Raw genomic sequence first — 19,208 nt, 5'->3', positions numbered from 1 at the left:
GTGGGCAGAGAGGCGGAGGAAGACATTGATTTAAAAAGAGGTTAAATGAAAGGACTCTTGCAACCCAGCGGCAATTGCCCAGGGAAGCAGCGTAATTGCAGGTTGGGCCAGCCGCAGCCACCAGTGTCACCTTGGAGACCGGCTGGTAAACTCCAGGCCTCCCAAAAAAGGGGGGGCAAGGCAGCCGGGTGTGTAAACAAGTAAAACGAGATGGACAAGGAAGCTCTGTTGTGAGCCCACGGCCCTGCATCCCTTCCACTTGCCGCCTGAGCCTGTCGAGAGCCCAGGAGCGGGGAGGCAGGTGGGACACAACGCCGTCCCAGCCCCCCGACACCTCCCAAGTCCTGGGTGGAAACCCCGGGTGCAGGATAGCATTGCAGGTAAAGGATTTTCTCTCTTGTTTGCTAGCTTGCAGTGAGCTTTTCCAATCAGTTCAGCTTGCGGTTCAGCCAAGAGTAGGGTTTTTTTATATACATATATCATTTTATATATATATATTTTGCAAAATATATATATGCAAAAAAAAAAAGGCAGCTAAATAGTAAGAGCAGCAATGCCCCACCTGCCAGAAGATGGGGATGGTGGAGAGGCAGAGGGGAGGCTGCTACAGAGCAGTCAATGGGGCTGGGAAGCCAGATCTTTAAGGAGGTGTTTAGATGGTTGCCAAATACTCACGCAGTTTTCATGCCCTTAATAATTTAATTAAATTATTAGGAATAAACCAAAAGTGTGCAATCGGTTTAGGACACTTAATCTATTCCCAGACTCTGAGATCTTCTGCTCAGGGTGGTGTGCGACTCATGCGTTTGCCCAGGGGCTTTCAGGAGCCTACGATAATGCAGGGGCTAGTATGGGATTCTGCCTGCCGCACTGGGGTGTTTTTCAGGATTTTCACAGGAGGCTTTTGGGCTCAGCTGAAGCATAATGTATAAACGAATAGTGCTAAGCTTAGATTAAACCTGACTCTTTCCAGGTTTAAGTCTCCGGCTTAGAGGGATGTAAAGGGATCTGGTTGCTGAACAGCCTGAAGTTCTTCCGGAAAAATCCAACCCAAAATTTCAGGTTTTGTATTTGTTAAGAAGAAATGCAATAGTTTCTGTGCAGCCTGCACAAGAGAACATTGCCCATAGAAACAAACAATGCTGAGAACATGGGTATTGTAATTGCTTATAGCCCAGGCTGTTATGCAAAACAAAACTCTCTAGCATTCAGAATTAAATTAACCAGCCCCTTTTTCATTTCACCGTGGGAGACATCTGATGATCTTGGAAGAGATATAAGAACTAATAACCTGCAAAATTATGGTTATGACTTTTTCTTGTTTTATTAATGGTTATTAATACATAACACATTTGTAAGGTATACAGAGAACTGTTCTATTCAGCAAATCCTCACTGTATCTTTAATTACTTCACATTACCCAAAAAGGGGCAAAAGCAAAATGAAAGGCAAGGAGAGAGCATGTGAATTGCTGTGAGTCCTCCATCCTTGCTCTGATTCATAATCTGTTTTCTTACAATGCAGTATAGTCTTTTAACAGCCTAGGAAGTGTTTATCTCTAGCTCAAATTAGCAGCCAACAGAAATAGGGAAGTGGTAGACGTGTTGCTATGGGCCAGGCTTGCACGTAGTAGGGTTTATATTTAACTGGTTTTCTGTATTCATTGAATGTGTAGAAAGGATTATTAAATGCATACTTCTGTGTGACACAGGAAGCCAGGTCATGTTTAAGAGGCTTTAGTGTAATGTGTAAGTGCAATCACTTTACAAACAGACTTCAATTCCTGAGTTTTATATAACAACACGGTGTTGGTGATTTTGTTGTCAAACATTACAGAGAATGAAGATTTGCAAAGAGCAGCAGAAATATTTACTATTAGTGGTTTTAACCATGAAACATGTGGAAAAAAGTGGGAATATCTCTGCCGATGGCATTAGTGAGATTATTATCCACTTCAAAAGGAACACTGGAAAAAACTGGAAAAGTTCAGGAGCAATAGCAGAATTATCTAACATCTGGAAATTTATTTTGTAGCAAAGTAGCTACAAAAGCTCTGTCTAATTACTTAGCCAAAGAGGGTTTAAAAGGGACCTTCAAGTGTTTGCATCTGGACAAGTTTTTACTAGGTAGCTCTTTAACCTAGTAAAAGAAAGTAAAACAGCATCTAATGATGGGGGAAATTCAAACTAGAAACAAAGAAGGTATTTTAAAAAGAAAATTATTCAAGACTGGAACAACTTAGCCTAGAGATGGTGAGTTCTCAGATAGAAATGGTTGTAAGTGTAGGAGCAAACTTTGTACCTATTACAGAGATAACTGAGGATTGGCCAGTTTCAGTGGCTTTTATTGAGGTACAGGATTTCATAATAGATATCATATCAGATGATCCCTTCCTAGCCTCAATTCATGAATCTCGCTGCAATGATTATTTGATGCACATTGCAGTATACTGGAAAATCCTCCACTGAACCCGAGGCAGAGAGCTACTACACTCTTCGCACAGTGTGTGTTTGTGTAGACTTCTGCAGCGTGCAGTGGGGACGAATTATGTCATCGTTGGTCTTAGTATTTATAGATCTATATAAATCCATAGCATAGTATGGAGGCATACTGCACATTGCTATGCATGTCTTATGCACTCTGTATATAGATGCATAGACACTATATATATATAAGCTATAGTACATAATTATAGAATGTAACTATAGTTTGCACTGTGGTTATGTAACCTCAGTGTATTTTATATTCTTGCCAGCCGAACATCTCCCCTTAAGGACAGGTCATTGTTTGCAGAAAACATTTTTGACTGCTGATCTCACATAGCTGTAAGGTCTTTCTGGTCACTCGTTAATGAGTTCCCAGAAGAACTTTGCTGATTCTAGCTGAAGCAAAAGCTGAAATAGTCTCTCTTCTACCATGCTAGACTTCTACAATAAGTTAGTACTGAAACTATCTGGGGGGAATAAAAACATTTTATTTTTCTGTTTTTCCAAGCCCAGCTGCTGTTTTCTGAAGGGGTTGCAAAAGTCAGCACATGTGACATTACCAGCTGCCATAGCCAATGCTTTGTAGACAGGAGTGGAGCAGTTAAGATGAAACAGTTTAATTCCATGTTTCTCAGAAGTTTTCTGTGACCATTTCAATTCACACTTCTGCACATGCAATGAAAATGAGATTGGAAGTGCAACGTGCACTGACAGTCCCTCACAGGGCCATGCACCTTCTTCATCTCCCCATCCCAGAGCACCCTCAGCAGAGCACCAAGTGCCCTCCGAGTCAAAAGCTCTGCTGTAACTCAGTCACGTCCTTCTGTGGCTCTTTTGTGCCCTGGTCCTGTGACGGTTTAACGGCTGGAAAGTATTCTGGGGGCCTTCGTGATCTGCAGACCAGCAGCCAGGCTAGGGAGTGGTAGTCCTGGCCCTGACCATGTGCCCAGGGGCCAGGATTCAATGTGCCCCTAAAATGTCAGTACGGGCATAGGCAGCCCTGTTGCTCTTAGCACGAGGCACAAACAATCCCTGTGGGAGAAGGAGCGACCCTCTTCCAGCCCGGGCGTGCTGCTTTTGGTGGTACTGTTGCAGTGCTGCAAGTCCACGGGCTGGTTTCCCCACTTTTTATTCCACTGTCTTCCTCTGAGGGAAGCTGGAAAGCTTATGTGACTGTTTGCAGAGTCTGGAAATACTGGGGTGCTAAATGCTGTGAAATTTAAAGGTATTCATTTGTTCTGCAGTTGTGTTAAAATAGAACAAGGTGTCATCTGTAGGCGAGGTCATGTCTCGGGGTGATCGCTGTTGCTCAGATGTGCAATGGGAGAAAGCCCTGCTCTGGAGAATTAGGACTACAGTGGAACAAAAGAAAGCGTAAGGAAAAGGTCCTCACCCAGGACAATTTTTGCTGTTACAGCTTTACCTGTGGGCAAACGCTAACTGCAAACCTGGCCAGGCTGCAGAGGCTCCGCGGAGCTGCTGGGGGTGTGGAGGCAGCAGTGCTCTCCTGGCTGCGTCCACCAGCATTCACCGTGTTTGTGCACTGTAGGCAGCAGATGCTTACCCATGCTTTCATATTTGCATCTGGGTTAATCAGGATGGTAGGCTGAACTCTCCTTGCAGGATTGGTGGCCCATATTGGCGATTTCCCATTCTGATAGAAGGATATAGAAAAGGAAATAGAGGGTCAAAATGAGTCCTCATGAGAGAGTTGCCAGCACCTTGCAAGTGAGGGATTTGGGATGCTCCATATATTAAGGCAGGTTTCAGCACTATGCCTTATGCATGTGAATCCACACCCTATGAGTGCTTTGGTCTTCCAGATGCCGGGCACAGCAAGGCATGACCGAGAGATGGCAATCCAGGCCAAAAGAAACCTTTCCAAAACCACTGACCCCGTAGAAAGACTTCGCCTGCAGTGTTTAGCAAGGGGATCTGCAGGCATTAAAGGACTTGGCAGGTGAGTCTAAGAAGTCAAAGCCATTATTCAGCCTAATAGTTTTAGCTGCAAGAGGCTCATGGGCTAAGCAGGGACCAAAACTTGAGTTTCCTGGTTCAAATGCAAAAGCCACAACCCACAGAGCCTGGGCTTGGGGCTCTTGTGTTTTGGGAGACAGGACTGACCTGCTCGCCTGTCGAAGGACAGAGGACTGTGAAATCCGTCAGAGGAAGGTGCTTCCTTGAGACCCAGAACAACTCCTGCCAGGGAGAGGGGGGGAACATAAAACATATCTCTCTCTTTGATATTTTCTGTGATTAACTTAAGTATCCAAATAGTGGGGATTTTGTGCTTCCTTTCCTTTGGGGTGTTTGGATTTCCTTGTGTGTAATGGTCTATTAGGTGTCTAGTTTATGGGAGGCGTCTAGACTCCTTCTGCAGTTACGCTGAGAGTGTGGGTCACCCCACGCCTAGGAAAAGAGAGCTGTATCACACCCTGAAACCCCTTCTGAGCCCCATAAACCACAGAGGGATACTTAGGTGACCAGCTGGAACTTCATCTACATGCCCAACTTTTAGATGGCTCAATGTATAATGAATAGAAAGACTCATTCAGTTAAGGCAGCCTTCACCTCATTTAACTTCAGCTGTGTAATATTCAGGCACCCAATCTAAGCAAGCCATCTCTGCTGTCAGTAAGTGTGGGAGGTTTTTGTTGGGTTTTTTTTTCCCCTCCCTCTTTTGTTTTTTTCTCAGAAGCCTGTACAAGGGGGAACAGAAGCCTGTTATTTCAGTAAGGTGTCCCTGTGCTCTGACACTGTGCTAAACTGCTGCAGCATTGTCCAAGTTTTCCTATGCATTCTCCTCAAATTGCACATTTTCCACAGAGTATTTCGGATCATGGATGATGACAACAGCAGGACCCTTGATTTCAAAGAGTTTGTGAAAGGATTAAATGATTATGCTGTGATGATAGACAAGGAAGAAGCACAAGAGATTTTCCGGATATTTGATAAAGATGGCAGTGGAACAATTGATTTTGATGAATTTCTTGTTACGCTGAGAGTAAGTCTGTGAATTTATGTTATTACTGCATTAAATGGAGAAAAAGCCTTGATTCTCTAGCTGAACACGAAACATAGCACTTTTGTTCACCTTAGTACTTAGCAAAGTCTACAGCTATATTTAAAAAGTCAGTAACTCTTGAGAAGTTAAAATATCCTGTTTCCATCTAAATATGCTAAAGGAGAAAATCACCCTAAACAACACCTCTGTGGATGAGAGAGCTCAGAAGCCAACACTTGTCTGCAATTTATTGGCAAGGCTCCTTGCAAGTAGAATAGAATAGAATAGTTGCAAACAAATGGTTGTGATGGTTTTTTTTTAATGAATTGCTGTCTTGATTTAGGTACCTAAATTCATATATTGCAGTCCAAGTACCTATATGGTTCAGCCCATTAATCTCACTTCTCCGTCCATCATTTTATGATGCATCTCCTTATAACATGAACTAATCCAGTGGTGGCTGTCTTTAATCAACTACAGTGCGACTGATTTTGGTTGGAGCCTCTTTGCTCTGCTGAAGTCTAAACAATTAAGAAAGAAAATATTCAGTGCTTAGAGTAATTAGTAATTTCTTGTTAGAAATATTTAAAACGGGTAGAATAGAAAAGTGTTCTAGGTAGCATTTTCTCTCTTACTGTCCATTTAATATTGTATTGATAGACACTGGACAGTCTCAATCACACTGCTTTTTTGGTGGTATATTGCCCTTCCTAGCTCATGGGTAGTGTAGACTGTCAGCAGTTTGTTGTCCCAAGTGCCTTGAAATAGGTTTACTATTAACAACAGCAGTTACTTGCATTTGGAACTGGGCAAGTAGTTGGCAGAAATAAAATTATTCTGTTAATATTTCTTTACAGCCTCCCATGTCGAATGCAAGAAAAGAGATCATCATGCAGGCATTTAGGAAGTTAGATAAGAGTGGAGATGGTGTCATAACAATTGAAGACTTACGGGGGGTGTATAACGCAAAGCATCATCCCAAATACCAAAATGGAGACTGGACAGAAGATCAAGTTTTTAGGGCCTTTCTAGATAATTTTGATTCACCCTATGACAAAGATGGGAAGGTAAGTGAAACACCTAAAGTCAAGCCATGAAATCACCATCTGACACTCAGCATTTAACTTAAATTATTAAATGTGAGAGTGACTGCAGTACCAAACAGGCATTCGTGTCACATTTATGTGGCACAGTAAAATGGATGCATAACCTTTGCATAGGACTGTTGGTGCAGCTTGCTTACGCATTCGGAGGCAAAGGGGCTCTGCAAGGAGATGCAAGGGTAGACATGAGATTGCATTTACAGGCTTGTAGCCTTAATGCTCTACTTTCATAGCTTATTCTAAGTATTTCAGTCTAACCCACACGATTGCTGATTTTCAAGATCCACATAAATTGGAGGATTTTTCACTTCTCAGGAGAATAAATACCAGAATCCAATGCAAAAGCAGGTTCCCCAATATGTGAAATACTTTACAGTTAGCGCTTCTCCAGCGTGTGTAATTACTGAGACACTTGACTTGGAAATCAGTCCATAATAGAGACAGGTTTATCCGCAGAAAGTTGGAGGGAGGGTGGGGTTGGGGGGGCTGCCACCAGCAGTGTGCCCTGAGGAGCCACTAGCTGGGGCAGGGCTGGGAGCCCTTCCTGCCCTCCGCCTTGACTCTTCGGTGCAGGTGCAAAGCCTGGGTACCTTCTGTGACAGACTTCTTCTGCATCTGCTTTGTAACTATCTCTGAGCCAAGCATGCTTTGTTTCCCCTTGTTATGTGTCTACAAACTTACTTGGTCTGAACTTACACGTGTCTGACCAACTTAGAGCAATCGCGGATCTCCGCTGTTCACATGGTGACATTCACAGTCCGAGCCGTTCATAATAACAAACTAGATAAGGTTTCATCAGCGCTTTGTGGAATGTCTTTAACACTGCGCACTTCTGAGGTTGCACCTGGGTTTTCATGGCTGCACTACACTGGTGACTCCTACCTGTCTAATGGCTGGCTACTACACCCAAATCCTCCTCTTGCTTTGTTTCCAACAGGCATGCTCTCAGTTGTAGGAAGGTGATGGTTTTTATTTCCCTTGGGCATGACTTTGCACTTGGTAGAGCTGAATTTCATGCCTTTTTCTGTTGTGTCATCCTTAGAGGTACCAGTTGCGTGAGTTGTCCCCTTCCTTCTCTGTAGCAGTGGTGACGTCTAGCAAACCTCAAACAAAATGTTCCTGCTTTTTGTGCTGAGGTCATACCTGAACACATTAAATGAGTCCCCAGAATGATCCCTGACAAGTTCAGTGCCTTGCACGTCATAAACGCTGCAATGTTTGAGGTTATATAAAAGTTACTCTGAGCATCCACCTCTTGTTCAGCAATCCTGATGTTAGCCCAACCCATTGCAGTTTCTTCTGGGAACTGACTGTGACTTTCCTGTGCCTGAATCAGAGATCGCTAATGTTACTGGTATGAGCTGAACACCTAAAATATTTTAGCAGAAATGCCTCAAGGCTAAGCATCTGCTAGAAAGGTCCCCTTCACCATGATCTTGCTAGGTGACTCTGAAATAGGCAGCGTCAGCGAAGCTTGTAATCTGTTCCTGATGGTAGGAGAGTCTACAATGTTCTCTTCTTCCCATTGTCATGTTTTACTTAGCTCTCAAATGCACAATGCAGTAGAAGAAATATTTTTCTATGTGACATTTATTCCAAGAATGACCTATACGGTTCAAGAGTTAAGGCATCACTAGAGACATGTACTGTTTTTATCTGCTAATATGATTTTTTTTTTTAATAATAATTTTAAAACTGATGCAACCTCAAAATACCCATGAAAGGTATTCAAAACTCTTAGGTATTTGAAAGAATGTTTGCTTCTTTAAGTGAGACCTGTTTAGAGCAATGATATTTTCCCTCTAGTGAATGGATATAAAGCTCCTAGATGTCTCTGAGTTGCACCAGAAACCCCATCCACTTTTATTAATAATAATGCAAAGAATCAGGTTATAGCATCCCTGGAAAAAAATGCATTAAAACATTTGTCTTCTTGGGCAGCACTGATTTTAATTTCAGTTCCTGGTAAGGTTAGTTTAACTCCGTATGTTTCATTTCCGTTCAAGTGTTCCTGGAGGACAAGAGCTCTTATTTCTAGCAAAGAAGTGAACTTAGGCAAATTTTCAGTGTCTTCATTCTTTCTGTTGGATTCCTTTTCACTAGCAACAACATGAACTAGCAGTAGTAGAGTTTCTGCTCATGTAGAGTTCTTCTCAATGTGTGGTTTTAACTTATAGCATTAAAAAAATAAAGGTTCATTTTCCTATTTTAAATCCTTCTGTCTCAGGTCACAACAGAAGAATTCATGAACTACTATGCAGGAGTCAGCGCTTCAATAGACACTGATGTCTATTTTATCATCATGATGAAGAATGCTTGGAAACTCTGATCATATGATTAAAGGAGCAAGACTTTACTTCCACCTTTTGTTAGATTCCCATGATTAAATGTATGCACAACACGTTCATTTTCCGTAATAACAGCTTCCAGTAACTCCAGTGCCAGTTACAGTCAAGCAGCAGAAATAATTCCCAGATGCTTCAGTAGGCTCAGCCTCAGGGGATCAGAGCATCATCAGAGAGCAGATCTGGCATCCAGCCACTCCCCAGATCTGTCCCTTTTCTCCCTGCATCACTGACATGTCTTTTCTTTTCTGAGACAAGCTGCTTCTTTCTTCTCAGACATCCGCAGTAGTTCCCTGTGGCTCCTGAACGTATTCCCTCTGTGCTAGATACAGCTGTGCTAGACACAGCTCTGTTCGACAGAGGAAACTGAAATATTCTGGAAGGGTGGTGGTCTGGAGCAGACTGTTATGAACATGAGGAAGCCTGTCCCCGGAGGGTCCCGTAGACCTCTCGCCTGTAGCACTGCAGCATCTCTTGGTTTCTTGGGTCTCACTTGTGGGATGGAGCAACTGCCCAGCTTGCTGCTGGGAGCATGTAAGTTCCCAGTGATGGGAGGCCGGAGGGCGAAACAAATCAAGAAGGGGAGGCACGGACCAGAATACATGCAAAACTCTCTTTAAAGCTCTGTTTTCTCCTGGGCTTACAACTCAGCATACAGGCATCTTTCCCGTGCATGCCTTGTTTCACATTTCTGTGAGCCTGCTTATAGCTTTTTTCCCTCCCCTTTGATTTCTTTCTTTTTGTACTGTGAGGTCATCTCACTAATATTTTTTTTTAAAGGGCATATGTGTGTTACAATATTTTCTTCTCACTGCTCCTGGGACGTTTACTGATCTGGTGGCTGTTGTCTGTACACACCTACATCGAAAGATGCGTACTACTTTTTGTATTTATACTGGTTTATGACCAAGCTATGACTTTAGGGAACTTTCTGGAAACTCAAGAACTTCTAACTTCCTTGTCGTGTCATCTTCTCAGCATCAGCTGAAAAATGGATGGGAACCTGCCCTCCTGGTTACATTAATGAGGCTGTCTCAGTTCTGAAATCTTCTGTCCTCTCCCCATACAGAGAGTGGGGAAATGGTGCACAAAGAAAACTATTAAAAAAAAAAAAAAAAAAGTGGGGTGCTGCTGTTTAAATATTCCTGCCTTGATTCCTTTTCCTTTTGTCTTCTTCTTTCTGCTTCTCTCGCGTCGTTGTGCTGCTCTCCCAGACTGAGATGCTGCTGCTGTAGCAAAGAGTAAATGACTTGTGTATGGCAGCATTTGCTCCGTTTCAGGCTGGCGGCCAGCTAAAAGCAGTATAGGCTTATAGACTGGACTTTCAAAAGAGCTTGACTGATGAAGTCTCTCAGCTATTACTTAGCCTGGGCTGCTAACAGTTCAAACACTGAAGCCCTGAGTGCTTGCTGCTCTGGCCCTGTGCAAACTCTGCTTTTGTTCTGTCCAGCCATGATCTCAGTACGAGCAATAGCTGCTTGCAATTCCTTAGTAAGGGCTGTGCAAACTCAATTATTTTCTGCAATCTGTAAGCCTCCAGAAACTTGCATACTGGCTGACACTGGAAACTGGTGGAAAGAGTCTCTATGTGATTGCTGTCGATCGTAAGAGGAGCCTTTACTTACTGTGATGCTACTGAAGTGCCAACACACCTTACATGAAGAACAAACTTACAATCAAATACAGGCTGCACATGTCCTGGCAGCTTGAGTAGAATCCCTTTATTTCTCATTTATTAATTGGCTCCACAACTGTCTTCTGTGTTTCAAATAAAAAGAAAGTAATGTGAATGGACTGTGGGAATCACAAAACGAAAAAACTATTTCTTTCCGACATGCTATCTCACGTCTTCAGACCCCACAGCAATATGTTGTGCTGACATTTAATCAAGTGCAGTGGAAGTTTTAATCTGAATAACTGCAACCAGTTTGTCTTTTCAGTGCTAATACTTTCCAATTTTACTTAATCCTGAATGCAATATACTTTTTCAGAAGGCAGGAGTGGTACTGGAGGCAACTATGCTTTTTTAAAACCAGCAGAAGTTCTGTCACCGGGCTCTGGGAGCCTTAGCCGGAGCCTGTAATGGCTGGGGAAAGCTCAGTGCTCCAGGGTGAGATTTCTTCACTGAGCTTGCCTAACAGCATCCTGTGTGGGGACCTGAAGGACGTGAGCCAGGAGCGCTCAAAACCTCTTGTCCTGGCGGGAGGGCTCAGCGCCCACCCTGCAGGTTGGAGCCACAGCCGATGTACTGCCGGTGCCCTCAGAGCAGCTCCCGGCTCCTTGGGTCTGCCTGCGTGCAGACCTCATCGCTCGCTGGATACGTTTCCAGCATCAGGAGGACGTTTTTTTCACAAGGTAGTCATTTTGAAATTTGTGTGGCGCACGTTTCCAAGGGCTGGTTTCAGATTCCTTCGAAGTGGGAGGCAAAGTTTCCTTTCACTTCTGTGGGAACAGAGATGTTCCTGGAGCAATCTGAGTAAAAACTGGTAACTGCAGAAAAGGTATAGTGCTTTCAGGAAAAAGAAATAATCTGGGAAAGAATAACGTGATTTTTCACTTGTAATTAGACTCTGTAGAACACAAATTGGAATCTGTGCTGTAAGAAATGTCATTTGGTTAATATATGTGCAAATTCATGGAACAAACACAGGCATTGCATCAGCTGTGAGGTGGGTAAATCTCTACTAGGACATGTGCAGCCATAATGACACACTAGGCACACACACCTGAGATCCAGCAGAAGCACTTTGCAGAGGTTAAAGGCAAGTTAAAGGGATTTGAAGCAGACATGAAAGAATATAAGGGCTAACTGCGGGTGCCCAGAGCTGCCCTTTAGCCCTTCACCGTCCCTGTCTGCTGGAGCTGCTGTACTGTGATCTGGGAGAGCCAAAAATGAAGCTCAAGCGTCCATGCTGCAGGCTGCTGTGTGCTGGTTACAGACCCAGCAGATGCTGGAGATAGATGGTGATGCAGGCTGTCCTGCCAGTCTGTGGTTACAGAGCACGCATGGCAGATACCAGGAGATAGGTGGCAATGCACGTGATCATATCGGGTGCTAGCATCAAGATTGTCAGATCTTGGTTGGTGCTTCGTGTTCAAAGCACTATTTCTTCTTTCTGATTGTGCAACAGATGCTAAACAGGATGGCACAAACCATAGGAACATCTGAGTCTGCAGGGCTGTGGGCCAATACCAGAGGCGAAGGTGTCACCTGCACCTTGAGCTCCAGCCTGCCCCATGGCACAGCACCTTGTCAGGGATGAGCTCTGCCCTCCCCACCAGGCAGCACCACGACCATGGTCCAAAAATGCTGGTGGAGCCCGTGGTCCCTCATAGAGGGAAAAGGCTGCCTTATACCTCCCCCAAACTCTGCTCTGACCTCTATCTGAGCCATCAGAGCATCCCCAAAAGAGCACAAGGCATGGGGGCAGAGAGGCAGGGGACAGCTTCTCCCTCCGGTGTGTTCCTGGGGAAAGGCAGCACTCCTGCAGCATCCTTTACTGCATTTTGCTTTTGCCCCTTGTGTGCTTTTGTGTCTTTGTAGTTTTGTCCTGGAGGGGAAATTTTCGGCTTGATATGGTCCAGGACTATTGTTTGACTCATGTTCTTTCCCACAGCATAAATTTCTGGTTCTAGCAACTGAGTTTTAATGCAAGCCCCACTCACTGGCATATATTCTTGAAATTAGACCACAAGGTATATTCACCGATCTGATTCATTTTATTGGTCTCCTGGCACAAAACTGTCTTGGCAGAGGCAGATGGAAGCAGCTGAGGCTTTTGCAGATGAAACCACTTCTGCACATTGCTGTATGAAAGGCGACTTGCCTTCATGTAGCAGCTTTTACACGGTACTGCCTCAAACCTCTGCAGCTGTGTGGGCAGAGCAGAGCTTTGCCATCCCAGAGCCAGGCTCCTGGCTTGTGCTGTCACCGGCTGGCAGAAGGAGCAAGCCTGGTGATTTCGGTTATTTTTGCTGCCCAGCTCCTGTCCTCCACACTGGGAGCAGCAAGCAGCAGCACACTCAGCTTTCCCTGGTAAAACAGGTAACGCCGAGAGCAACTGCCTGCCGTTGGCAGCTGCCCACTTTCTATGACTTTCACTATGATTATAGCCCGTCCTGTTTCTCTATAATTCCTTTCTCATAGGCAGCTCAGGAGGAAGAGATGAGCAGAAAGCGGGTTTCCTAGTGGGCTGTACTTAACGCCAAGTCCTCAGGTGGCTGAGAGCAGCCTTGGTATTTGAAGCAGCCCCCGGACATACTAGTTTGCCCCAGCTGAGTTTGAAGTCTCCGTGATTTCAAAGCGAGCATTGGTTTAGGCTCTGGCACCTCTTCAGCTCTCACGCCAACAGCGGCTGCAGGAGGCGGGAGCACTGTAGGATGCAAAAGCTTCGGCTCGCTGGTTTGCAGCTGACTCCAGGTACGGCATCCCCATCTCTACCGAAACCTGGACCCAGGCTTCCTCCCAGGTTACAACGTTGCTGTTGATCCCAACGGGAGCTGCAGCTGAAGAATGGGAATGGGGTCCAGACTTTGTTGAACATCTTGGCAAGTAGGAAAAATGAGAAAGAACGGAAGCACAATGTTTTGTGAAAGTTAACTCAAGCCTGGTTGTCTGTGGAAAAGCAGAGATTGTGGTAAAATGTAAGCAGTGTTTATTTCCCAGATAAGTCTGTTCTTTTTTCATTGAAAACATGGTATTTTTGCCAAAGGCTACAATTTTTTTTTTTTTTTTTACTTTCAACTGATACTTTAGCATTCAAAATTTAGCGATTTTTCTTTTTAGCTTATGTACATTTTCTGGAAAAAGAATAGCAGATTGCTTTAGAGAAGCTCTGACTTTGTGGCATAGATTTATTCCTTTAGACACTTCCACAATGCATTTCTGCTTTGTTTCTCATTTTTTATTGCTTGACTAACCTTTGGGTCTTTTCACATTCGTTTGGTGATGGTGCTAATGTTGGACTAGCCTAATTTCATTGTGACATCTAAGTTATGCAGTCAATATTTACCAATAACCGGAATAAATTTTCTTATATTAATTTTTCAAGGACATAGCGACAGCTCTGTCTCCCAATGCCAGAAACTCAATCCATTGACCTCAGTGTCATTGGATCAAATGCTGTGTGAGAGTGTGCTGCAGCAACACATCCTAATGTCAGATTAGGACAGTCTGACCTAAAAATCAAACTTCTCTGGAAGATGCAAAACAATTATTTGCAAAAAATGGGGATGTTTTACACGAACATCTTGCTTTGGGCCACAGTATATAGCCATCACACATTGTAAACACTGTTTTTCTCATTCTTAGGTTACAAAAGATGAATTCTTGAACTACTACTCTGGCGTTAGTGCTTCTGTGGACAGTGATGCCTACTTCATTTTAATGATGAAGAAATCGTGGAAACTCTGACTTTTGCTTTCATTTGCCCCAACTTCTTTGGTACCAGAGACTATAAGGAAGTGAAACGCTGCTTAGTTTGTTGCAGGTTCGATTTTTTTTCCGGTTCCCGTCTGAGGGATGTTTTGAGAGCTGCGTGATTTGATGACATCAGCAAGTGTCCCGGTGCTGGACTCTGACATGTGGCTTCATGTTTCAAAAGGTGGCGCTTAAAAGCCAGGGAATAGCCAGACCGACTGACATCTAGAGCTGCCGAGTGAGCAACGGGATGGGATACTCGGTGTAAATTAGCAATTGCATTTGCTGGCATCATCAGTTGTTTCCTTGTGTGCCTGTGCATTAGGTTTGTTTTGCCAATGTCCTGTTACATAGAGGAGTGCTAATTTGGGAGGCTTCATGATCACAATATTAAGGAACTCTTTGACCCTGAAATAATTCTTCACAGAGATGGTAAGTCTCCTTTATGTTACATTTTAGCTGATTTTAAAGGATAGCTTCAGAAACCCACAACCAAAGAGATAACTAGCTTGAGCCAAGAGCATATTGACTAAAAATATGCTGCTGTTGCCCCCAGGGCTGCAGCACTGCAGTATTGCTGTATAAATACAGGCCTTCAAGTCAATAAACGCTTTTGCTAAGAAGCCTAGAAAGAACTGAACTCCTGCCCTGCAGAAATGCCCTGCCAGCATTGCCAGGTCCCTTGCTGCCAGAAGGGTTGGCTTCATGGTCAGCTTGTGCCTGCCTAAAAGTGCCCCGAATTCAGCCGCCTGTCCCTGCAGCAGTAGTGGCCGGGCCACCCCTTCACCATTTATTTCACGACCCAGACTTCACTGCACATCACATGCATTTAACTATCCGTTCGCCCTGGCAGAAACAGTTCCCCTGCCTTCCCACATTTAGCCGGTCTTCTACCACCCCGCAGACACACAGAGCATTTTTGGTTTTTTTATCAGCCTGTCTAATGAACATGCACAAGACGAGGAGATTTGGTAAACAAACTAATAAATTCAGCAGGGGACAAGTATTGCCTTGGGAGGTAATTAACATTTTTCAGCATCATTAAAATTAGACTGTGACTCAGTGTTATAACTGACAAAAGACTTACTTTATTTCACGGATTAGCGTTTGTGTGCTGCTAGGAGATGTTTGCATAATGCAAATAAGCTGTTCATAGATGAGGGGAGAAATGAAGACGGGAGAGTGTCTGTGTTGTACCACAAGCACAGAAGAGGCGGTGGAGCTTGATGGTTATGTGCGGAGAGAGGAGCAGCCAGCTCCAGCCACAGTGTCATAAAGCAGCTACACAGCAACCAGGGTCACCAAGCTCTTTTTGTGTGCGCAGCTGAGTGAGCACAGGGGGCAGAAAGTGTGAAGGAGAAAGGTTATGCTGAAGTAAAGAAGGTGCATGGAGTATGTGAATGCTGAGCTATACCCCTGTGTGGATATTGAGTCAGATGGGGATCTGAACAGCTATGGGGGAAACTATGTCTTGTAGAATAAGGAAACTACTCGGTCCAGACCTGGCGAAGTGTTGTCAAGACATAGCTGTGCCTGTATTTTCATATATGTACTACGTACGCATCTAAAAGCTGGCCATGGACCAGGAGTGCTTGTGATGCTTCTTGCTTTTGGTGCATATTTGGATTTCTTTTTTTTCCAAAAGGAAGCTGAAAGTTTTATATTTGTATACACCCATGAAATTTATGTTGATGGCTATAATATTGCATATGATGTTCAGGGATACTGATACTAAGACTGCTCCAATACTGGTACTCAGCACCTGCAAAGTAGTCAGGGACCAATTTTTCTAAAAGATTTAGCTCCCACAGTTCAGTCCAGCTTGTCAAAGCTGAAGGACACTGCTAGCCTTTGCACACTTCAGAGCAGCCAAATCCCCAACAGAGTTATCTCAGAGGAGCTTAGTGCTTGTGAAAGTTCAGCCTCACAGGACTTGACTGAACACTGCTGTAATCACCCAGTTGTTGGCACTGGCTTGGTAGCAGATGGCTGTGGTTCAATGAACAGGTTTCACGTCCGTTTCTGGAAGCCAGGGTCCTTTAGAAACCTTAATGTTAACCTTTAACCGCCCTCGATTTGGCTGCGCTCACCGCTGCTGTCATGGAAAGATGCTCTTCTGGATAGGCTTCATCATACACCCAGGTACCTGCCTGGAACAAAGTAACCCCTGTGTCTGGCATGAGTTAGCCTATATCCTCCAGTAAAAAAAGCTACATTGGGATTAATATAGTTAACAAAAGGCTGCTTGCTTTGTTTTTTATTGGTTGCATGTTTGTCAGCATTCAGCAGTGTATTAACCAAGTACCATCTCTGAGGACACAGCTTATACAGGACTTTACCTTACTGTACGCATACCTATGCTGTCGCAAGCTTGAGGGGTTTTTTTCTTTTCTGGTGCTCGTGGTGCAGACTTATGGCTGCACACAGAGGCTTGGACAAAGCTTCTGGCTCGCCTGAGCAAGTATGAGCCATTGGCAGGAGATTGGCTTCATCCACCTGATTCCCAGAGCTGTTACCTCTCTGTTTTCTGGGTAACGAGGGCTGGATGGCAATCGGAGTCAGGATGAAGAAAGGCATGCCCAGTCCAAAACATAGGGTCTGGAGGTGCAGAGAGGCTTCCCTGGCTCGCAGGGTGGTGGCGTTGAAGGGAGTGTGATGCTTGCTGTTATCCTACAGTGCTTTCAGGCCTCTGAGTTGTCTGGATTTATTTGGGATTTATCCTGCCTGAAGCTGGGTAGAGCCCATAGAGTTATCCTAACTTCAAGGAGGGCAGGGTAAGTCCTATCCTGATAGATGTACATTAGAAGACTGACTTAGAGCAGCATAAATAGGTCATGCAAATAGCCATGTCCTTTTAATGTAGTAAAAACATTATAAAACCAAGGTTACATGTTGTCTAATTAAATAAAATCAAAATACATAGAAAATAGAATGAATGTTTAAACATTAGCAGCTATGCAAATATATGAATCTCTCATTGGAAAAACATAACTATTTCAGAGTGATTAAAGTAAATAAATGTCAGGTTTCTACTACTTTTCCCATACTAAAGAGCAAACATCAGGTTTCTACTACTTTTCCCTTATTAAAGAACAGTATACCTTTCTGGACAAACAGAAAGACTATTACACATGGGTACCTTACTGCTTACATAGTGCAAATAGACATTTGTGATTTCCCTTTTAATCCTTAAAAATGTGTGTATGAGTTCAAAATAAGCATAGCACATACTGTACAGGATTTTTCTGATGCGCTTTCGCTTCTACTTCTATCCCCTTTCTGTTTGTCACTGTGTTACTGGAAGAGGGTATCTTTCCAGCACAGTCTGTCTGCATCTACAATTGCACTGTGCACATCAGCGCAGTGTGAGCATTACCAGCAGCTCTTTTTACAAAGAAATACAAGCATTATAAAGCAAATTAATGTCCAGGGCTTTCATCTTTTTCTACTGCATTAATCAATGTTTCATTCAGTGAGAAACAGTAATAAAAACCATTCTGTAAAATGTCACTGGAATGCCTTGAGCCAAATCCTCAGCCCCTTTGCACACAGGGACCATAAGGTTGTCCCCGTTTGAAGGTTTCCTTGGCATCGGGTGGAGGTGGAGAAGGTGGAGTGCTGTCTTGGGAGTGCTGTTTTTCTCCAGCAGGCTACATCAAATACAGTGGCGTCTTGGTGATTATTACCAGTCAGAAAAAATTCAAGCAGCTCTGAGGATGAGAGCAGACTCGTTTTACCCTCAGACTCCGGGTATGTGAGTACGTTTCAGTAAAGGAGAATTTCAAGCAGCTAGAGGAACTGAAACTGCACCGTTAGGTGAACCCCAATCCTGGAGCGCAGCAAAGTGGCTTGGATTTCCCTTGGCCACACTGCTCGGCTGTCATGCAGCCATGTGGCTGTAGCAGCTTTATCTCCAAGCGCGTGCTCTGCGATGCGCAGCGTCCCAGAGGGAGGGACTGTGAAGTGGCTCAGCCATCTCTGCGTGGCACCACGTGAGAAACCCCTTACAGCTGGTCACAGAGTCCAGAGAAAGCTGAATGGGAAGGGACAGGTTGCCTTCCTCCGTCATAATGCAACCCAAAAAAAAAATAACAAATGCTATCGCCGGGCAATTTACAAGGTTCTTTTACAAAAATACAGGTCTTCTGATCACTGGCAGGATCCCTGACGCTGCATCCATCTTCCTAGGTCAGATGCTGTATGAGAACATTGCCTGGCCAAATGCAAAGTGTTCTCATGCAGCCACAGCCATTGGGAGTAATGCTAGTAAACAAAGATGGTCCGCTCAGCCCTTCTGTTCTGGAAAGTACTTACATGTTGCAATAATGCTTGCACAAGAGCTGCAGAGAAAGACAGCATTGTGCATTTTACAGCTCCAATTCAGTTTATAGGAAGACATGGACTTTGCTTTTCATTGATTTTGTTTTGATTTCCTAGCTGAACATTGCTAGTATATGAAATACCGAAGATCTTTACTATATGTCCCTATAGCAGAAATACCTGTGGATCCTAGAACTGGCTCTTTGGCAGACCTTTACCAACAACAAAAAGTAGTGGCATGTAGGGTTTTGCTTTGTTTTAATCTCTCTCTCTCTCAAAAAAAAAAAATCAGTCTGAGAAAACACATTCCTGAAGTGAGTCCGTGTGCCAATTTTCCTGGGGGCTCAGCAAACTCGCTTTGTGCTGACCAAGATCCTGAATCCCCAGGCAGCTAATGCTTGATAGCAACTCTAATTTACTGGCGTTTTGCAAACTCGTGGATTTCCACTGACTGCAGAGGCGTTACTCTTGATCTACCACTATTTAAAAGAGATTGGATTCTGTTTAACTTGAATTTGTTGCCGTATTTCT

General features: G+C 43.9%; 1 protein-coding gene across 1 annotated transcript; it reads left to right on the top strand.

Annotated features, from left to right (window-relative positions):
• The first annotated feature begins 4,309 nt into the window (after positions 1–4,309).
• On the top strand, positions 4,310–8,922 carry CAPSL (calcyphosine like). Its single transcript, XM_009822093.2, has 4 exons — positions 4,310–4,446; positions 5,313–5,490; positions 6,348–6,557; positions 8,821–8,922. Exons 1-4 carry the CDS (start codon positions 4,310–4,312, stop codon positions 8,920–8,922), a joined length of 627 nt encoding a protein of 208 aa, XP_009820395.1.
• Positions 8,923–19,208: the final 10,286 nt, after the last annotated feature.

This window comes from Gavia stellata, chromosome Z (genome assembly GCF_030936135.1).
Source record: "Gavia stellata isolate bGavSte3 chromosome Z, bGavSte3.hap2, whole genome shotgun sequence".
Taxonomy (NCBI): Eukaryota; Metazoa; Chordata; class Aves; order Gaviiformes; family Gaviidae; genus Gavia; species Gavia stellata.
The sequence above is the reverse complement of the archived record's forward strand: the minus strand, read 5'-3'. Positions and strand labels throughout refer to the sequence as shown.

Bases quoted from the DNA above. Each gene is read 5' to 3' on its own strand.
- CAPSL (XM_009822093.2), top strand. From the start codon at position 4,310: ATGCCGGGCACAGCAAGGCATGACCGAGAGATGGCAATCCAGGCCAAA. The intron at 4,447-5,312 runs GTGAGTCTAAGA...CATTTTCCACAG, and splicing joins GGCATTAAAGGACTTGGCAG to AGTATTTCGGATCATGGATG. The intron at 6,558-8,820 runs GTAAGTGAAACA...CTTCTGTCTCAG, and splicing joins CCTATGACAAAGATGGGAAG to GTCACAACAGAAGAATTCAT.